General features: G+C 40.7%; 1 protein-coding gene across 1 annotated transcript; it reads right to left on the reverse strand.

Annotated features, from left to right (window-relative positions):
* Positions 1 to 2,395: 2,395 nt before the first annotated feature.
* NOS2 (nitric oxide synthase 2) lies at positions 2,396 to 20,238 on the reverse strand. The gene is made up of 26 exons (XM_009633973.2): positions 20,067 to 20,238; positions 18,865 to 18,961; positions 18,145 to 18,267; positions 17,906 to 18,054; positions 15,691 to 15,853; positions 15,155 to 15,246; positions 14,614 to 14,755; positions 14,089 to 14,228; positions 13,335 to 13,509; positions 12,472 to 12,573; positions 11,657 to 11,851; positions 11,228 to 11,310; positions 10,757 to 10,901; positions 10,394 to 10,498; positions 10,177 to 10,226; positions 9,907 to 10,081; positions 9,313 to 9,445; positions 8,810 to 8,888; positions 7,820 to 7,998; positions 7,009 to 7,172; positions 6,427 to 6,637; positions 6,012 to 6,099; positions 5,430 to 5,551; positions 4,708 to 4,856; positions 3,783 to 3,977; positions 2,396 to 3,178 (listed from the first exon to the last, which is right to left on the reverse strand). The coding sequence occupies exons 1-26, from the start codon at positions 20,171 to 20,173 to the stop codon at positions 3,065 to 3,067; spliced, it is 3,477 nt and encodes a 1,158-aa protein (XP_009632268.1). The 5' UTR covers positions 20,174 to 20,238; the 3' UTR covers positions 2,396 to 3,064.
* Positions 20,239 to 20,580: the final 342 nt, after the last annotated feature.

A 20,580-nucleotide genomic window follows, 5' to 3' on the forward strand; every position in this document is an offset into this window, starting at 1 on the left:
GCTTTCCTGGCACCTACCCTAACGCAAGGCTTGACCGTCCGATACCTCTCAGCTACACGGTAAGGCGCTCATGTGTCCCAGCCACGCACCCCTTTCCTTTTCCGCAAGGAAAAGAGTTAACAGATGCTACTTAAAACCAGGTTAAAAGCATATACAGACTGTTACTGTGATCAGTCAATGTCAGGTTGCTCCACAGATTTCAGAAACACACTCGTTATGTCCAAGCCCTACCTATTTATGGGATGTAGGGCAGCAATCCCCATATCTATACTGCAAGCCCAGTGCCATTCCCAGCTGGCACGGGGACCGGTAACTCCCGGTGGCAACCAGCAGCGTAGCCAGACCGATTTACCTGGTGTATCTGAGGGCACAAGGGAATTTTACTGACAACCAAAAGTAGCTGGAGAACCAGGCTAAGGAAAAGGGCTGCATCCCAGCGCCTTGGCACACAGCCTGTTCTGAATGCTGAAGGCCATTATAGCCGCCTAAATTGGGCTTAAGTGTTAATGAAAGAAGCCGCTAATTGCTTCAGAAAGCGTTGATCTGTAATTCTCAGCCAGGTCCCGAATAGCGAGGTGCACGATCACCTCAGTAACTTGCAGCCTGGAATAGTTCCTCTCCTCTAGCAGCATTACTCAAGTGCTTATGCTAATGCACATGCTCAAATCCTTTACTGCCTTGGGGCTGTAATGAGCACTTTTAATAACCGCAGAACAGGCTATTTGATCATCTCCAGGATTTTAAAAGGTGTATTTTGTATCTGGTTTCTTAAATGAAGTTTCAGTTTTTATCTTGGAATAGAATAATTATCCACTGACCTTAACATCTGCACTTTATCTTCCCCATTTATTTCTGTAGAAAAAGCAATTATACACAGCTTCAGATCACCACTGCAATTGAAGTTAACTTACAGTTGGGACCAGTTTAAATAAATTCACAAAGAATTAAAACAGATCTCTGCTTTTCTGAATCCTTCCCTTTAACTGCCTTCTCACCTCTCTGCTAGGGGGAAATTTTTGCAATGGTGGAATTAAGACGAAAAGGGCCCCCAATAAAGCTCGCCTCGTCAACTTAGAATATGTAAGTGGGAAGTGACGCAACTGCTGAGCCACAAACACTCGTGGCTCCCGCTCTGACTTGCCAGAGGCCCATGAAGGAACAGATGCTCTTGCCCCCCTGGCTGGCAGTTTTCAGGGGTGCCTCACGCCTTCAGGAAGGGGCATTATCAAAGGGCACTCCCGTCTGCTCTCAGCTGGGTATAGGCACCATGACTTTTTATTTTTCCCCCCTGATTTTCTGACCCTCCAAATGGAAGTGAACTATGGCCCCTTAGTGCATTAGCAAGCATTTATAAAGGATTACGGTAATGCTTTAAAGTAAGCGGTTACTTCAAAAAGACACCCGAGATACAAAGGTGTCTCTTTGCCATCCTGGAAAGGAAACTCACTCGCTTAGTCATGTGCACAGAAAATGGGTTGTGCAGTGATGCACCTCCCAGAAGGGCATGAGCATATTAGCACTCTGAAGTACGGAACTTAACGTCTGTTTCCTGCTTTTGTTGGACTCATTTGAAATCTAGGACCTGGGGAGCCCTGGGCTTATGCAGAACTTTTCTTAACGGGAAGGGCAATTACCTTGTTCCATTTCCATCCCACCCCAAAAATCTAAAATCGGAAAACATCAACTAAACAAAGTAAGAGCTAGCAGCCGTGGTGTGTATATACGAGGCGCCCATCAGGATTGTTCCAGCCAGGACCCTCCTCTTGTTCCTTACTCTCTTTGTACCTGTTGTCTGATATGTCCTGTTCTCTGCCATCACTGTCCACATCCTTTCTTCTACGCTGTACTTTTGATCTTACGTCTAAGGCTGTCCTGAAGCACATGTGAAACACACCGTACATACATGGCACTGCTGGCTTTTGACTCTCAACTCCTCCTTCATCAGATTCCAGCTCCTGGAAACAAGGGATGACAGGAAAATCTCACCTTAAACTTTTTTAATATGATCATACAGCCCTGGTAACTTTAGAGAACGAACAAAAAGCTCTGACATAACTGCAAGGCATAGAAAGAGCCAAAGTCAAAATATAAACAGGGCAAACCAGATTGCTGTCATTGCTATTTTATATTCTTGCAGTTTGAGGCCAATCTCACGGTCTACGGCGCACATTCGCACTTTCCTGGCAGTAACAAACAGGCATCACTCATCTCAGGCAGCCTGCGTAGCACCTGGAGACGGGCTCTTTGCTTATGGAAGGGGTGTTGCTTGGAGCCCAAACCCACTTCACTGGAACCCAACTTACTCCTACCCCTGCTTTTTCAGGCTGAAGCCAACAGCAAAAAGAGGAACATTTAATCCACACCAACTTGTTTGTCTCAACATAAAGGCATCTTTTATTACAAACAAATCAAGTAAATCAGAGCACAGAACTCAAACGTACAAAGTGCTTTTGAATTTTCTGAACCTCACTGCCACAGGCTCTGTAACAACAACCATTCGTGCTCAAGTACCTGAATCACACAACGCCGAACCCCAAACGACCACCTCCTCACGTACAGACATCTGACGTGTACGCAGCAGGTATTTCCACTTACACACCGTTATATTATTATCTCATTTGCAAATATTGCTTCAGATCCAACAAGGCGCGTCACATTTCCAAGTGACACAGCCCCATCCATTTACTTGCTTTAAAGTGAAGATAATATGCACAGTAAAACAACCTGATATAAATTAATTCAAAGAGAAACAGCACATTTCAACACAAGATTTCAGTTCTAGCTGACATAGTAAAAAACTCTAAATTCATTGTATTTACAAAAAAATAGCATTTATACTAGCATAGACAGTATTAAAAAAATAATTTGCATCTTCACTATTAAGATAATCTATTAAAAGAAGTCTCAGAATAAATAGCAACAGAAGTTAAATATTTTTCTTAATTAAGGCTGAGGTTTAAAAGTCAAATCCTACAATCATATACACGTGTATGATTTAACATGTATAAGAAAGAGGATTTGACCCCTTGTTTTTTGAAAATAACAACGAAAGTGCAAGTATTGTCTAAAACATCAGTTGATTCGTTCTTGGACTGGTGGGTTGCAAAGCTCTTACACCTCTTTTGGCTTCATATGGGAATACAGCCCCAAATATATCTTCATGGTATCGCTTTTGGCTCTGTAAAAAAAATAAAGGAAACCCAAGAGAGGAGTTAAATACTGCTAGCTCCTCCTTACGTGACAGTTAAGGAACTACAAGGTCTTTGGCATTTGTATGCCTGGTTCTGTGATAGTGGGCTTTCGATACTGCCAATAAAAGGAACCTGTCTGAATCCCAGACACGCGTGCTCCGGGACAAGCTCTGATAAAAAAAGGGTCCTGAAAAGCCAGCAGGCCTAGGCACTGTACTTTCAGTGATGGCCCCACTAATTTCTTAAACTCACTTTCCTCCACCGGTACAACAAAGTCTCAAACACTGCACACTGCAGACACACCGCAAAGCCAGCGCCCAGGTCCCAAAGGGAGACACTGGGAAAATCGGTAGATGTAAGAGAAGAACATGATGTGTCACTCTTACACCCTAACCAAGCAGCAACTACGTGTTTTAATCATGGTGGGTGCACTAAGCTGATCACTTAGAGCTTTTCCCCCTGTGCATTCTGCTGAAGAGAAGCTCAGAGCAGCCCACAAGATCCTGAGCGTGACTTTGAAGACTCCTGTAACTGTAACCCATCCTGGAGCACTGTCTGACTGGAAAGAATGCCTTGCATAGCACAGCGTACCTTCAGCTGGAAGAAATACTCCTCTGCCTGCTGCTCATTGAGGTTCAGCTTTTTTGCAAGCATCCCTTTCAAAGTCTGAGCCACGTCCCTGGCCATGCGGACGTCTCCACAGACATACAGATGGCCTTCCTCCTTATGCAAGAGGTTGCACACTTTGGTGTCCAACTTGCTTTGAAGAATGTCTTGAACGTAGACCTTAGAAACAGAAAAAGGATCATTAGACAAGGTTTCTTAAATGCTCCTTTGGCTATTGGCTTTTCTAAATTCAATGTGGGTCTATGTAGGGTCTAAAAGCCCTGCCTATTCCAGCTGTGTGTTGCACCACAGCAAAGGAGAAGAAAAATGTTTTCATGCTGTCTTCACAAGCCCCAGATTTGGAGGCTGGACCTGTCTCCTGATTAAACTCGAGCAGACTTAGACTCTTCTGTTTTAGAGCCAGTTACAACTGCCAAAGTCTCCCAGCTTGCCAGTAGCGTAGCTAAAAAGAAGATAGCTTAAGTGCTGCTGTTTTCTCAAGAATTCATGTAAGCAAAATTAATTTCCAGGGTCACTGTGTCATTGAAATAGTGACAAATGGCCAGAGGCAACTCACTTCTAATTCATGGGTTAATCAAATCCTCCAAAATTTAAGGTTTCTGAAAATGTTCTAGCTTCTAGTTTCAAAGGCTGGTTTGCACTTAAAGTTTTGATTATATGTCTATTAGGCCTCTCCACATGGCAGTGAGGGGTTTATATTTACAGAGCTTGCTTGTACTGAATTCACCTTTATTTTGAAGGAGCGGGGCCTTTTGTCACTTGTTCACAATACACTGAAGCAAAATGCTATCATTTTTTTAATGAATATTGTTAACCAGAGCCCAAATCTTAACTTGAGGGACCATTCTGAAAGGAGCCAACCCTTAAAGAACAAAAGAAACAGCCTTACTTTAGCTTGGCCAGGTTGTCTGGAGTAAGCTGTATACACCTCTTTCAGGACTCCCTTCCTCTTCATCTCCTCAGTTTCTTCTCTGTAGATGTGATCCATGTCTGGCTGCCGGCAGCCAAACAATAATGTCATGTCACCACCTTTGATCCCTGAAACCAACATTGGGACAGTTTTTTGTCTTTTCTGGTAAAGCCTGTTATCTCCTAGGACTATTCCCACAGAGGGCCCCATTGTCACAGTGACTAGCTGTGTACAGCTGTCTGTACAGCTACTTTCTCAGTAGTCTTCCTCACTAATGTGTGTCTGTGTGTGACAGCTGGTGATTTTAGGGTCTTGCAGTAGGACTGAACCTGCCCAAGTCCCTAGGAACTATGTGGCATCACCTCTTGGAGCAGGTTCCTCAAATGGGCTGACACAAGGCAGGCCAAGGCGCTTCCCCTCCCTATTGCAGCCCCTGTGTGAGCACCCGGGGCAGTCACTGAGCATACAGCATTTACAGGGACACACAGGCTGCTCCCTCCGAGCGACCAAATGCCTCAAGAGCACCAGAACGGTCTCACATGGGGTGTTCAATCAGTCTTGGGATGACAAATCTCTATGGGGTTTACTTGGCTAATGCTTCCGGGCGTCTCCATCTGTAGAGATTTTGTATGGAGAACCAGGGATGTCTTCTGCTGCTGGGTGAGTTACGGCCTCCCCCTTGTGGCAATCCCCATAAGTACCTTTCTTTTCCAAGTCATACAGACGCTGCTGCCAGAAACTTCTGAAGGGAGCAATTCCCGTTCCTGGGCCGATCAGAATGCATGGCTTGGTTGGCTCCTCTGGGAGCTGGAACCCGTTAGCACTAAAATGCAAAAATATGTTTATTAGGTAATTAGTTTATGACTGACTTCTCAGTGTCCGTTTCCTGAATGATTTTGAACAGCACAGCCTGAGTTACCAATCTGAAAACAGTACTGGGGCTTAACTTGGTGACAGTTGCTTCTCGTTTCCTTAGCTGTACTCGCTCTGTAGTGGGCATGCTGACGAAGGGATGGTGTCACATGAATGGAATTCTTTCAGAATTTTCTAATCATTTATGATTTTATTCAACATAAGACATGGTAAAGGGTCTCATCTCTGGAAGACAGAGCGCTCCCTCTCTTCTCAAACTCAAATATTCCAACCTGCACTCACCAGTCACTTGAAAATCATATGCCAACAATGAAAAAAAACACTGAAGAAGCTGAACTAAAACTGCTGTTCGGTTTGCTTTGTCGGTTGGTTTTTTTTCTTTTTTTCTTCTTTCTCTGCCATACACTCACCTGCGTATAAAGCATGGGACTATTTCATTGAGAGCTATGGTATTCAGCCATGTGCTGCAAACTCCATGGTGCAAAGGCCCTTGTCCATCTAATCAGAGCAAAGGAAAAAAACCTCTGTCAGTATTCAAAAGCTCCCAGTTTTTTAAAAGAGCACAGTTTATACTTAAAATTATGTTTTTTAAGTAAGTGCACATCTAGTAATGATTTATAAAACAAGGTTGATGATGCAGGATTTTAGCACACAGTATGAACATCCGTGCATGCACTGCAGTCTGCTATTCTGCATGTATCACAACACAAACTATTTGTTACAGATGTGCTTCATGCCGTATGGCAGACACCTTTTTTTTTCTGAACCAGAATGCAGCCTAAATATCATTTAATTAAGAGAGAAATTAAAACAACAATTCTTTACCTCTTGTCCTGTAGTTTACAACTGCAACTGTCAGGTGGATCTCTCTGGGTGTCATGTCACAGGAGGAGCTGACAGAATAGTACCTGGGTTTCAGCAATGGCAGCTGAGTCAGTAAGAAAGCTGTTGAGACATCAGCAGAAGGAAACTCCTCCAGGACCTCCAGGATGTTCGGGCTGTTGTAAAACTTCCATTTATTGTATTCTTCCGTGCTCTAAAAGCCAAAGACCACCAGTACAACGTTACCAGGTCATGCTGAGCTCAGGAGAGCAGGGATATTTGAAGGGTCACTTAAAAAAAATAAGATTCCTGCTTTACATTCAATTAAATATGTGGGCAAATCAACCGAGAATTCTCAAAACTTTGCCTAGACAAATACTGGGGTCTCCTAAGAGAGTGTTTAATTTTGAAAACAGAAGAACAGAACACCCGCTACGGTTTGACAAGCACACAGAACATGTAACAGAGGGATAAAAATCAAGCACCGTCACTACAAAAATTTCTTAAGCTTCTGCTACACAGCAATAGGGCATCAGACAGGCCAGTATACAGCACTTCTAACATAAATCTAGCCCTAATGCCTACCTGACATAAAACTTCCAGTCTCTGTTTGTCTCCTTCCGCTGTTACCAGCTGGGAGAGTTTTTTTAGCAGTTGTTGGGAGGGTGGAGTAGTGATATCAAGCAAGTATGTCAAAGCCTCAGGGAGTGTGCAGGCTGGAATCCTTTTGTCACTTGTCCAGTAGCCACCTGGAAATGAGGGAAATAAAAGAACACTTGGCAATTCCCACAGCATTTGACAGCTGTAGAGCTTTGTAAAACTCAGTGTCCTTCAAAATACGACTTCAGACGAGGTTGCAGCTGGTCTAGACCACGGGGCCCATCCACAAAGAGGTTAATGTGAGGGTTCAAACTTTTGGTAAGGGGAGGATCTGATGCAGGGAATTGCATGATAACAACACACCACTTCAAAATGAGAAGTCTTTCATTTGAGGAAATAATCTATCTCTCTCAGAATCCTATGGTTTAGCAGATTGTTCCTACTAAGATGGAAAAGATGATGATGACATGTAAATCTATTTTAGGACTCTGATATGTAGCAACAATAAGTAAACTCTGTTGATTAATTTAATTGCAGCCCATGGCCAATTTAGCAACCGAATTACAAACAGTGTCAACCTGGGATGGCTCTGCGAACACTGGTGAAGTTAGCATGGACTGCCAGAGTATGCAAAATCAGAATCGAGAATTGTCATTATAGATAAAAGCATGGACAAAATCCTACTGAAACTTAAGAAAAGGATGATAGAATCAAATTCAGTCTATAAAAATTCTCAGGAATTTTAGAGAAATCTGTCAAACACCTCTGTTATTTTCTCTAAAGAGAACCAACTTACCACCAGTGCAGGTTTCAAGTCTGATAGTCTGATCAGCTGGAGGGGCATCCTTGACATGTGCAATGAGGCCATGGACTAATTCTGGCTGGTTGCCTGGGAAAATCCCAATATGTTCTCCGGGCAGGTAGTGCACTTCCTGATTAGTCTCACAGGAAAGCTTAACTAGAATGGTAACACGACTAGATATAGAAGAAGAGAGATCAGTCAGATCTTGGTTACGTCGACAGGATTTCCCTTGAATTGTGCAGAAAAGGAATAAATCTGAAGTGACAGTTGGCAAGGGCTTACTTGTGTTCATTACCAAATTATCAGCTTAGTACTTCATGGGGACTTAAACAAATAATAGCCAGATATGTGAAATACTTGTATCAAAACAAGTAAGATGCTGAAGTGCTGCCTGATCTGTCCAGTATAGAACAGATGTGCCTGCAATCAGTCAGTGAAAGGCAGCACAGCTCTACTGAAGACTGAATAGATCACATCGTAAACCAGCTCAGAGGACTTCCCGTAAGACGACTGTATTTAGAACAGCGATGAGAAACCTACCAGAGGATGTTGAAGAGCCATTCATGGATGCTATTTCTAAGACAGATGTTAGCACTGATTATCCGTTTGTATTTCTTTGTGTATTGTTTTGTCTCAGCCTGCTTTGCAGTACCACTGAATGCAGCAGCTTCTTCCACTATACCTTTTCCTTTTTTTCCTTTTTTTTTTTTTTTTTTCTAAGGGGCAATGGGAACATGTAACATAGCAAACAAGGGAGAGGGACCGTACACCTGACCTCCCGCATTCAGCAGGTATCAAAGATCAGAGCCGAGACGGTATGCATTCTTGTGGCCTTGGGAAAACGATTTACTTCTACTAACAATGGTACAAAATTTACATATATTTCTTAATAAATGTGGGAAGATGATGTTTATAACAAGGCATTTCAGATGTTTAAGAATTTAGTAAAATATTTGCAATATTCAAAAGAATAAGGTACCATACCTGGATTTTAAACTTTGAAGATTCTGTCTGAATTTCAGCTTCATGGGAATGATATCCTTGGCATGAACGTTTGCAAGTGCTGTTGAGAAAAGGGGAGATGACTCGTGGCAATTCTGTGATTAGGTTTGTTTAAAATGTCTTCAAATAATAGGCAGAAAAGAACTGAACTGTGCTCGTCCTAGAATGCGATACACTTTTTGTCAGTTATGTGTCCTATATGCCTGCATTTTCCCTGACTAAATGGGAAATGAAATTTCATCTCGGCCTCTGTTCTTCTGGGGCTGTCAAAACGTGGGCTAGGTTCTCATGTTCTGATGTTACTGCACTGGAAAAGATCATGATTTATGCGATGTAAACCAGTGCCTTTTTTTCTCTCTGACCACTGTACTTTTTTATATGAACTCTATCATCTAGCAGGACCAATATCACTTCTGGAAAACCTTTACAGTTCAGACCTATCTGAAGCAAAATGAACAGAGGAACTGGAAGGTGGGATGCGATACCTTTAGCCAAATCCATGGTTTGAGAGTCATGCACTATCCTGTAATTCTTTGGATCCCAGTTTTCATCAGAGGTATATATCTCAGGCAACTGAATACTGTTTTTCCCGCGGATGTTAAAAATGTCACAGGCAGTCTAGAAAAAAGAAAAAAATAAAAGCTTGTCATGGTAGAAAAAAATATTCTTAGCATTGTCATAATCCTAATGGGGACATATCAGTTCCACAGATTGCTATTGTTTATTGACTCGAGTTTGGTGACATTAGAGGGGTTCAGTAACGTTCCACTTCTACACCAGTAGAGCTAAAAAACAATCTACTTCAAAAAATTCTGATGTCTGAACACCCTTGTTCATACTGAGCATCCCACTATCCTAAAGGTTTCATAGAACTTTATGTGAATATTAAAAAAATAATAGAAAAGGGGCCCAGTTGCCTCTTCAACTTAGGCAAGTAGTAGAAGAGGGGAGTTCGAAATTCAGATATAAATCCAGATATTTATTTTCCTTCATTTCCCCCCATTTTTATGGGATGCTAATGAACACTGAAATAAAACGAATAAATGAAGGAAGAAAATATAAGCTATTTATATAGTCACCTTGAACGCACTGACTGCCCATGCGCGAAAGGCTTCTTCTTGCCCATTGAGTTCATCTCCTTCACCTACTGGAGTGAGCTGAGAAGCCCCGAGTTGGGCCAGTTTTTGGTCAATGGCATGAGCAAAGGCACAGAACTCTGGATACATGCTGGACCCCAATCCAAACACAGCATATCTGCAGAAGGAGATAAAAATAAGATCATTATGTTACGCTAAATGAAATGCAAAAGGACTCAGTCACACGCAAACCAAATAACAAAGTATTTTTACCTAATTTTTTTTCTCAGCAATTTCAGGGTGAGCAAGGAGTTCTTCAAGGTCTGTATAAAAAGTCATAAAATACTTAAGGTTAGAAAAATACTCTGATTTAAAACAGAAGTGAGACCCCGACCCATATCATCCTCTAGTGCATGGGACAAATGAAAGGGTTGTCTTTGGTCTCAATCTTTGCGTTGAGCCTCATATATACTTCTGAGGTGAGTATTACCTTTCCGTTATTTGGAGAATCTCCATTTCCGAAAGTGCTAGTAACTACTAAAAGAAGTGTTTCTTTTTCCAGGTCACAGATGTTGTATTCGTCCATGCATAGAATCTGGAAGATATAAAGCTCATGAGGAATTGCTATTAGACATAAGAACTAGCATTAGATATCTCTGTGATTGTCAGATGACTGTTGACCAAATTTACAACGCATTATGCTAAATGAATACAAAATCAAAGTTCAAGTCCAACTTATAATATTTACTGGACATTCAAAACATAGGTTTAGAGAATGAAAAAGCTTGCAGAAGCTGATAAAACTAGCTAAACTTCTTTCTCCATTTAGCATGGACGATTTATACTTTCCTACCTTAGTGTTGAAGGCACAGTTGAACAAGCTGCACAGATTGTTGGCTAGTGTTTCAGATTTCCCAGTCTCTGTTGCATAGATTACAGTGACCTTGGACCTGGCTGCCATTGTTTGTCGCATGAGTGAAGATGCAAAGAGTACAGCCCTGGGGAAAAAAAAAATTAAAAAAAAATCACATATAATTTTTCATATAGCTACACAGTAATTCAGACTGATTCACATCATGCTGGGAAAGACTGATCTTGAGCATGGCTTTTCCTTAGAAAATTGTTCAGAGGCAATACACTATAGATAGCCCTGAATAAGAATCTTGTATATGAGTATTACCTAACTGTGGAAGGGTAAGTCTATGATTCAAACAATTCAAGTGGTCCCTACTGTAATAATTATTAAAGAAAATTATGGAACAGAATCATCACAAGAATAAAATAGTTGGACAAAAGCATTAAGACTCTTATTTGAACAACTTACTTTGCCAAGATGCTAAATTTTAATTCGTTTTTCTTTGGCCTCCGGCTCTCATCATGCCAGACATGTGTTTTCCATGCATCTACCTTTAAAAAAAAAAATTAAGCTTCAGGTAAGAAATGTAAAATAATAAATATACAATTTGTACATCTTTCAAAGGGCCAAAATGAAGAGAATCTGTACATATAATCCACTGTGTACAAATACGGAATCAGTCTCTGTAGCATTAAATTGCATCGTACTTGCAGCTTGTGAATTCAACAGAACTACCACAACCTTCCACAGTATAATAGATACTGCCTGCTATTTAAGAATTTCTCTAGTGAACTTTCATTAACTGTGGCTTTTCATTCAGACATCTTCAGGTCCCATATTATCATCTGCACTGTTGCAGCTGTCTACTAGAATCACATTTTTTTGTATAATGTGTACCTGGTAGTAATAGAAGGGAGTGAGGACATAGTTCAACATCTCCTGGTGGAACACGGGGGTTATGCTCCCTGATATGGGAGGTACAATCCACACCCAGTCAGCCGGGCAGCCTCCTCGCACACGGTACTCATTCTGCATGTATTTCATGAAGGACTCGGCAGCTGAGTGGTGATCCATGATAGTCACATTTTGTTTCTAGAATAATTGCAAAAAGAAAGACATACATTAAAAAGCCCATTCTGATACAGTTAAAGTAATTTTTTTGCTTTGGTTATTATTTCAAGGCGTTTATACAGTGCTGGGAAATATTTACTATCAGCAACTATTATATAGATACTTTGAGATGGACTTTTTTTTTTTTTTTTTTTTTTTTTTTTTTAACATCAGCATTCTACCTCTCCAGCACGGGAGCACATGCTGAAAAGCCCTGAATTCATCTTTACCCATCTTTCATATTGTTATGATATGTTAAATGAACTGTAAATGTAAACAAAAGATATTAATCCAATGGCTTTACAGACATTTTGACACTTAAGACATATATGTTAAAAAGATGAATGATCTTGGCCTTCACTTCCTTTTCTTTTTCTCTCCCTTCTGCCTTCACCTGAGACTTTTTTCTGGCAACAACAGGAAATATGGATTCCCCTTCTTTCCCAGGTGTAAACCAAGAATAACTCTACTGGAATTATATTGACAACCTCCACTGAGCATTGGTCCACTGGTGCTGTATTTGTATAAAGCTGTTATAAGTGAAAGGAGAAAGGGACATGCAATATTCAGTGTCTCTCCAGCTACCACTCTTGTTGACTTACTTGGAAGCTGTAAAGCACAGCCACATTTATCTCTACAACAGCTCGGTCTTTCCACAACGATGAAAGTTTGTTTGTTTCCAGCCCCATTCTTCTTCCTACCTCCTACATGTGAAAAAAAGAGAGAACAGGGAAAAGCAAATTTACCACATGGGACTTCAACCTCATGACTTCTCCACCTCATCACATTAATATGCAGGAAAAAGTATTGTGGAAGGGGAAGAGCCAATCTTATGCTGGGGAAAGTGATGGCAGCAGAAACACTTGAGATTAGAGGTAAATTTGAATTATGGAGTTCTCGTTCTTGAGGCTATTCCAGTTTGGTGAAGTGGGGAGTGGTTCTGTCCTGGACTAAATGGTTTAAACAGTGGCCATATCTGGTTTTAAGTCATCATTACTAATTCGTACTGGTGAGGTGCCCAAGACCTGCAGCTAACAACCAGGACTCCACTGCCTTGTGACAGCAGACTGGAACTGACATAAATATACCTCTGCGAAATGTACAGTCAGGGACCAAAAGTCCTGAATGAGCAGGACTCAGGGTAAAACTGGGGAAGAATTCTCTTTGGACAGCATTTTCTGTATTTTTTTACGGCTGCAGTTTCGCCATTCCAGCCAGGTATTTGGAACAGATACTGTCAGAACACTGTAAAAACGGTCATATAATCTGGCAGTCATGATCTTGGCAGAAATTCAAGATGTCCCACAACAGTCAGGATATTGTGTCAGATTAACACTGAAGCGTTAGTGCAATGTAAATACAACACCCATCCCAGCAAAGACTATAGCGGCTCTTTTTCAAAAATGCTCCTCCCACCAAGTTCATTCCCTTCGCAGATCAACACACTTCTACTCCAGAAAATTACCTTCAGGATGTTGTATCGCTGTACATCACAGAAGTCTCGCACTCCTATCTCTGACCCCATGTACCAGCCATTGAAAGGACACCCAGTAAATTCCAGGCCTCCCACCTCAAGAAGCATGTTGGCAACAGCAGGCAGCGCATACCACTTCAGATCCAGCTCCTTAAACCATTCATACCTGTTAAACAAGCATTTTGTTTTATTATTTTATGTGCCTTCTCCTCCTTTAGGTCATAACCAGAAAAGTCCAGGAAGAGAAAGAGTACTATCTCTAGGAGGAAGGACCCATGAAGCACAGCCTGCAAAAGCTCATAGCAGTTTTCATTTACAATGTGGTAACTGGGAATTGCCAGCTAAAGAAATTGCAGAACAGTATTACAGAGTTCTGCAATCTGCAGGCCACTCTCAAAGCAAAGATGAAGAAAAAAAATAAAGAGAGAAAGGCAATAAACACTTTGTTACGAGTGCAGCCATATTTTACATGTGTATTACACTGGCATAAGAAACGATGATTTTTTAAATTCTGAATAGGACTGAAATGCAGACTGGGGAAAAAAGATTTCCAACAAAATTGCTATTGGCTTCCTTAATTTAAATCTCATTTCATTGTTGTAACAGGCTTTTTATCTTTCAGGACAATTTACCATAATTTCATCCTAACAAAGAACTCATAAAATGACTGCTGCAGGCGGAGACTAATAACCTGCCAAGGTGAGGCAGAGGCAAAAATGCAATTATCTAAATCTTGCATGCTTACTTTGGATGCTCCATTGGTACTTCGAGGACAATTTCTGGAGGGTATTCAAATATTTCTGGGTCTTGGCCGTTTGCTTGGAGAATGAGTGGAACTACATCAAAGCGGCCATATTTCGGCTTCCACCCAAGGTCAATGCACAGCTGTAAAGAAAGAAAGTACATTTTTGGGTTTTTTAGGTTCCCCCTCCTGCCCCCAATTTGAAGACAAAAGAACGTTAATGCTCTAAAGCCTGCTGAGGTAAATTCTAAGTGAGAAAGGTATCTTTCCCATCCAAACAATGTTGAGACATGTTGTTCAAGTACTGATTGTGTCCCTGACTTAACGGCAGCATTAGCTCACCCTGTTCTGAGATGGAGGGGAGTATTTTTATATCAGGATTGTAAGAAATTATTACTCCAGCCTGCACCTAGAACCTGTGGGGCAGAACATCCCATTCACTCCTTACCACCACACTTTCCTCTCCCAAAAAGACAGATGGGTTAGACAAGTTGGAAAGCGGTTATGATCCTCTATTTTGAACTGTACCTGGGTGAACTCCACACTGGCAGGGTCTCCTACAATAGACCCATCTGGCATTTGATATCCAGCGTATCGGATGAGCTGGCTGTTCCAAACACGGAAATCGTGTTTCCCATCAGTCCTCTGGGGGAAGATAGTGATGGCTGATCTGCCCAGAGAGACAATCAAATCCCGTTATACCACAGCAGCACATCAAATGCATTCTAATTATTAAGACATAAATTGTTACCAACAGCGATTGTTTTATATTTCTAAAATAAACATCGGTAGAAATAAAATCATTCGTCTTCTCTACCCACCTCCCTGAACCTTCAAATGATCTCTTTTCCCCAGGAATTACAAAAGATTTTGCAACATCAGCCATAAAAGTTACAAAATTTCAAAATGGTTGATGGTACACGGGAGGAACATAAAAGCACCAGGAGAATTAAGAGCAGAGACAAGTTGTCAAAATATTTATATAGACTATTTCAGGTCTTATTTAGAGTTTTGAATCCAGATCTGGATGTGATTTTTGTTGTTTAAAATTAAAATTAAAGAGACCTACCTTATATTTCCATTGTTTGTGGCATACTGAACATGACGACAGATATGCTCAAACATTTCCTTCGCTGTTTTACAATCACGTGCATCAAATACCTATATGTTTCCAAAAGAAACAAAGAAAAAAACCTGGTTTTGAAACAGTAATATAAGCTCATTATTTTTCTTATGCAGTTAAGGAAAGGGAAGATTGAGGAAAAAATTGAAATGAAAAAATCAGTATTTCTCAATTTAATTGTAGCTCCACAAGGAAAGGTTAATTTTTATTGTTCTTATATGCATAATTTTTACACCTAACAATCCTCCAAGGCCCAAGACACGCACCCAGTTCCACGACATAGTTGGTTCCTCTGCTAGCACTCCTACACATGTTTTTATTCAACTATGAAGCAGAGAACTACAAAAAAAATGTTAATCTTCTGATATGTAGAGGAGGGAGCAGTCCTCAGCTGAAGCAACTGGCATATTTTACCAAAGTAAAGGACATTCTTCTGATTTACAGCAGATGAGACTTTGGCCCATAATGGACTCAGAGGTTACCTGCAGATTGGACCACTGGATTCTCCCAATGCACCTAGGCGCGTTCCTCCAGGCTTGTTTGGCAGCAAAGATCAGTTCATCCTTTGTCAGATGGTAGGTTCCTGTTGTTTCTATCTCCTTCGCCACTGTTTCCAGTCGGTCCAGGTGTTCTTCTATTTTTGGCCTTTTGAGCAGGAAACAGCCGTGGAAAGAAACAATCAGAATTTCATTACTTAGAACTGATTTAAACTGCAGACATTCTTCTTATGTTGTGGGTGAAGAAGAGCACAGGCATTGCTGAAGCCATAAAGCTTTTGAACATCCTTTTGCACGAGAAGACTTCTACTTATATCGCTGATTTTACCTGCCAGGATGCAGGTAGATTTCCAGGGAGGGGATTAGCATCTATGTAGGTTGAGATATGGCAAGTTTGGATAAACACTGAGAAACCCGTCCCTTTTATAAATCTACACTCTCTGGATATGAAACAGGTCAACGTAAAATACTCTATGAAAACATCCATCACCTCGTGAAATCAGCAATTTCACTGTGCTTCGGCTGTGAGAAGTCACCACCATCTACTCCCCACCTCCCCTCTACTGCACCACACTTTTGTCCCCAAAGCACCGCTGTTATCTGTTGCAGCAGTCTAGGGTCCGAGATCTTTACCAAAAAGCAGGGGGTATTCTAGGTAAAGGGATGAGTTAAGTACATTTGACTCTGACTGAGGACTGCTGAGTAGAATTTTTCCTGGCTTCAGAATTTAGGAACTGCCCATACTGAGAGCAACAGATGGAGATTGCTAGCCTTATGAAGAAACTAACACACCACAAATGTAAGTAGCTATCCTTTCACCACCCATCACATACATGGATTGATCATGAGCTTTTCTGTGTAAGTTTTCAGTTTAAAGTTGGATTTTCTAGATCAGTTTGGAAAAAACTGCCAAATCACAAGCAAATGAGAAATAGGGAACAGGCCAGCTTCAGCCCAAAAGTAGGATTATAGTGACTGCCCTCTCAAAGTTCTATTATTTTCACAGGGACACATCTCTTCTGAGCAAAGTAAGTAGGATTTTCATTCCTAAAAGGAAGCTCTAAGCAATTCCCTTGTCAGGGAAACCAACTCTAAAATTCTTTAGTTTGATAACAGAGAATGAAGTCAAAACATTAGGAAATATTTATCACAGCACAGACAAAAATTGTTTTGTTGGCTGACAGACAGAATGAAAATAGCCTGCACTGTCTGAGAGTTTTCACATTTTCAGCAAGATGAAAGATCAAGGGCAAACATGTAAGATAGTGTAAATCAATGTGATCAAATAGCCATGAGCAGAAACACAGAGATGTGCAAATGTAATATGCTGGCAACTGAGTACAGCCGGTGTGTAGGACAGGGACATTCAGAAAGATTTAGATGGAAGAAAGCTTTGTAGAAGAGTTCAAAGTGTCTAAAGAAGTAGCCATTATGTGGCTGAGTCCCTTTGAAAGTCTGATAATGTTTTATAATGGGATGAGCAAACATTGAATTGTCACTTGAAAGCCTGTCATGTGAAAACTTTGTCACTGCAAACTCTTGGACCTCAACCAGATGTTCCAGCTTTTACTGCAACAAGATAGCTCTGCACCATGTCCATTTTTGCGAAAACACAAACCTCTTTTCTGAAGCTAAAGCATCCCTCTCAGCATGCTCAGTAAGCTTATGTTGATGATAGCACAGAGTAAGGTTGAGAAGCAAGAGACTGGCCTTCCAATCTTTGGCTAAAGCCTTGAGAGTTAAAACAGAGAACAAAAGAGCACAGAGAAAAGATACTTGCAACAGCACAAGCAAAAAGCGTTATCTACATTATTCATGTCTAAGGCTGATTTGAAGAAGAGCTAATCCCATTAACATCCAATGTTGAGAAAACAAGGTATCATTCCGTAAGAGAATCCCAACCAAGCTGCTTATTATAAATGTTCTATAACATAACACACTCAGAAGGGATGGGGCTGAGGAATGCACTGTACAGACTTAATTTCTGTATTCCCAAGACGTAGGATTGGCCGATATACCATATAGAGTGCAGTAATAGTTTTATTTACCTTTTCTAATAGTCTATTTTTTGAATGCATGCTATGCCATTACATAGGATAGTTACCGATAGCTGTGAAGAAACCCAACATTCCTATAGTCTCACAGACAAGGAGGTAGGTAGAGGACTTCTATACCAAAAATGAAGGTGAAGTTGGCTTACTCTTTAAATGAATTGTAGTACTGCTTGATAAAGTCTATTGCCTGAGGTAAAAGCTCTGCTGGTGGAACTGGCCCATCTCTAGTACCTCTCACCAGGCCCTTTGGGGTCATGAGTGCCCCTTGGCAGGCCTTGGTCCGGCAGTTGATAACCTGAGAAACAATAAAATGTCAAAAACCAAAGTTGCGCTCTGTATCTTTTCAAAGTTATGAAAAATCACTGTTCAGGTTTCCATATCTTACCTCCTTTGCTGTCAGGTGCAGTGTGTCGAGGAAGCTGGATCCATTTTCCATGTTTCTTACTTTTACATGTCTTGGACATCTTGATATTTGGTTTGAAGCTTTGATACCATTTTGGGGCGGGTTCTGGACAAAGAAAAGATAAAAATACATATACATACTGTCTTCAGACCTATTAAATATCCTAAACCTTCATTTTCGATGTTATTTGACCATTAAAATGCTACAAATTCAATTCAAGAAACTAGGTATAAATGTGATCTTCTCTGACGTGTGTGTTTATTCCTTTGAGTACAAAACTATGGACCTAATCCACAGTTTGATAAGAAATGGGCAAAAAAAGAAGTATTCTTATAATAACCGAACAATATCTGCCACTGCAAACACCTTTTCAATTTCAAGAAGGCCTCAATATAATAGTCACACTCTCAGGAAAACAGTGACCCAGACAATTCTAGAGAGAGGACATGTTTGTTACTAAAGGCTGGGTTTTCAAAGTTGCATAAAGGAATCGGGCACTCCAACCCCACTGGGTCACCTCTTTTCCTTAAGTCTTACCAAAGCCCCTTTTTGTTCAGAAAAGACTTTTCATCTAAAGATCTCACAGCAGTCTTAACCTCACGTAACCACAGTTAGTCCTCACATGAGAAGTCTGAGAAGTTTTGAGCGCTAAGCACAACCCACGTGAACTCTTAGTATCAAACAGCGATGCTAGAAACAGACCTCTCTCCCATCACTGGCCTTTGCTGAAGTTATGATAGGTGGCATCTCCATCCGCTTCTTGCTCAGATCATATAATTTGGCAGCATCATCTCCTAAGCTTTAAAAGAGAAAGACAATTCAGTATAACACAACATGCTTAGTTTCTGTTAGTTTTACCTGCAGCATCAGTAGGGAGGTGCTCAGAACTGTCTCTGAAAGATGAACTGAGTCAATATGTGAGGGGTGGAGTGGACTAGAAGTCCATAGAAAAGCTACAATCACCCTTCCAAGATCACTGTGTGAGAAGGAAAACAACAGATATGGCCTGGAATGGTAAAGGCTGAGTATCATTGCTGTAAGCTAAACAAAGGACATAAGTACAGTTATGATCTGGCCAGAAAATACTCAGAGGCATTAAAGAGGTTGAAATCTTCAGGAAAATGTGTGAAAACTTCAGCTAAGTCCCATCTCCAGCCCATTAAGCAAACACCATACTTTAATATTAATTTCCTTTGTTTTCCACATTAAGTCTTACTTTCTGAACTTGACTTTTTAATTCGGATACCAGGTTTCAAAGACACCCAGGGGGCATCCAGACCACAAACTCCAAACGAACCCCCTAGTTTGGAGAGGGCAATGGTGTGTTTTAGCTAGCAGAGCAGATGTGATCACCCGCTTCCACTAGTCAGCTTCATGTATCTTCACATTTGTATATCAACTGCTTTGAGGAATGAGAGGAAAGGGCAGGGAATGGGCAGAGAAATGGTATGCAGTAGAAAACTGGAATAAGTAACAGCCTGAAAACTGTGAAATTGAATATGCATGTGCAATTTATTTTATAGTGTCTTGTATAAATTGCATCACAGAAATACTTTACCAACTTAATTACAGCATTAATAATAACTTTGCTAATTTTTATAGCATGCACAGGCCTCCTAAGTCCTAGCTTACATGAAACCATTATAACACACCAAATAAATTGAGAACTATGAAAGAGAAATCAAGATGATTTCTTTCCTCAGTGATCCTGTAACTTAGACACGGAAGCTTTAATGTACCTTATCAAGTCAACACCACCCAGTGACCCCAGGGACAACTGTTCTTTGGTGAATATTATTGCTTTGGAAACACGTTACAGGTTTCTCCAGAACCCACGTCACTTAGTATCTTCCCTTTTCAAATGAAAGAGAAACTATGAAAGCACTAAAAGATTAAGATCTTACCCATGGACCTTCCTATTTTTCTCCACGTTGTTATTGATATCCTTCTCTTCAGAGGACTGGTTCTTATCAGCTTGAGGTTTGAATGCAAACTTCCATGGGCACAACATTTTGTATGCTTTATTTATGATTGTAGTTCACAGTGCTGAAATCTTGTTTTGTGTGATGTGGGAATGCTTCTGAGGAGAAAAAAAAAAAGCAAGGTCAGTTTTTAACTCAGAAGGAAACTCCCTTTAAAATCATGCACAAGCTCACCAGACTAACCGATCTGAGCTAATTAACTTTTTTTTTAAAGAATGAAAATTGCTTGGCTCTTAAAATAGTGATACTAAAACTAACAGTTCTCTTTGTCAGTGTAATGCCTCAGCCATGCCTTACTCTAAAATACTGGCAAGAGAACTTCAAATGTCCCCCAGTTACATAAACCAGCAAACATCAGTGTCTAAGAAAACCATGTACATGCTTTATTTCTATGAAAAACACGCCTTGACACTTTTTAAGTTCTGTGGTTTTCAAA

The sequence above is a fragment of the Egretta garzetta genome, unplaced genomic scaffold (genome assembly GCF_000687185.1).
Source record: "Egretta garzetta isolate BGI_Z169 unplaced genomic scaffold, ASM68718v1 scaffold120, whole genome shotgun sequence".
In the NCBI taxonomy this organism is placed as follows: domain Eukaryota; kingdom Metazoa; phylum Chordata; class Aves; order Pelecaniformes; family Ardeidae; genus Egretta; species Egretta garzetta.

Coding starts and splice junctions, on each gene's coding strand:
- NOS2 (XM_009633973.2), bottom strand. CDS start 20,173: ATGTTGTGCCCATGGAAGTTTGCATTCAAACCTCAAGCTGATAAGAAC. Junction 14,229..14,613: donor CCAGTGTGGAGTTCACCCAG/GTACAGTTCAAA, acceptor CTTTCTTTACAG/CTGTGCATTGACCTTGGGTG. Junction 10,902..11,227: donor AAATTTAGCATCTTGGCAAA/GTAAGTTGTTCA, acceptor TTTTTTCCCCAG/GGCTGTACTCTTTGCATCTT.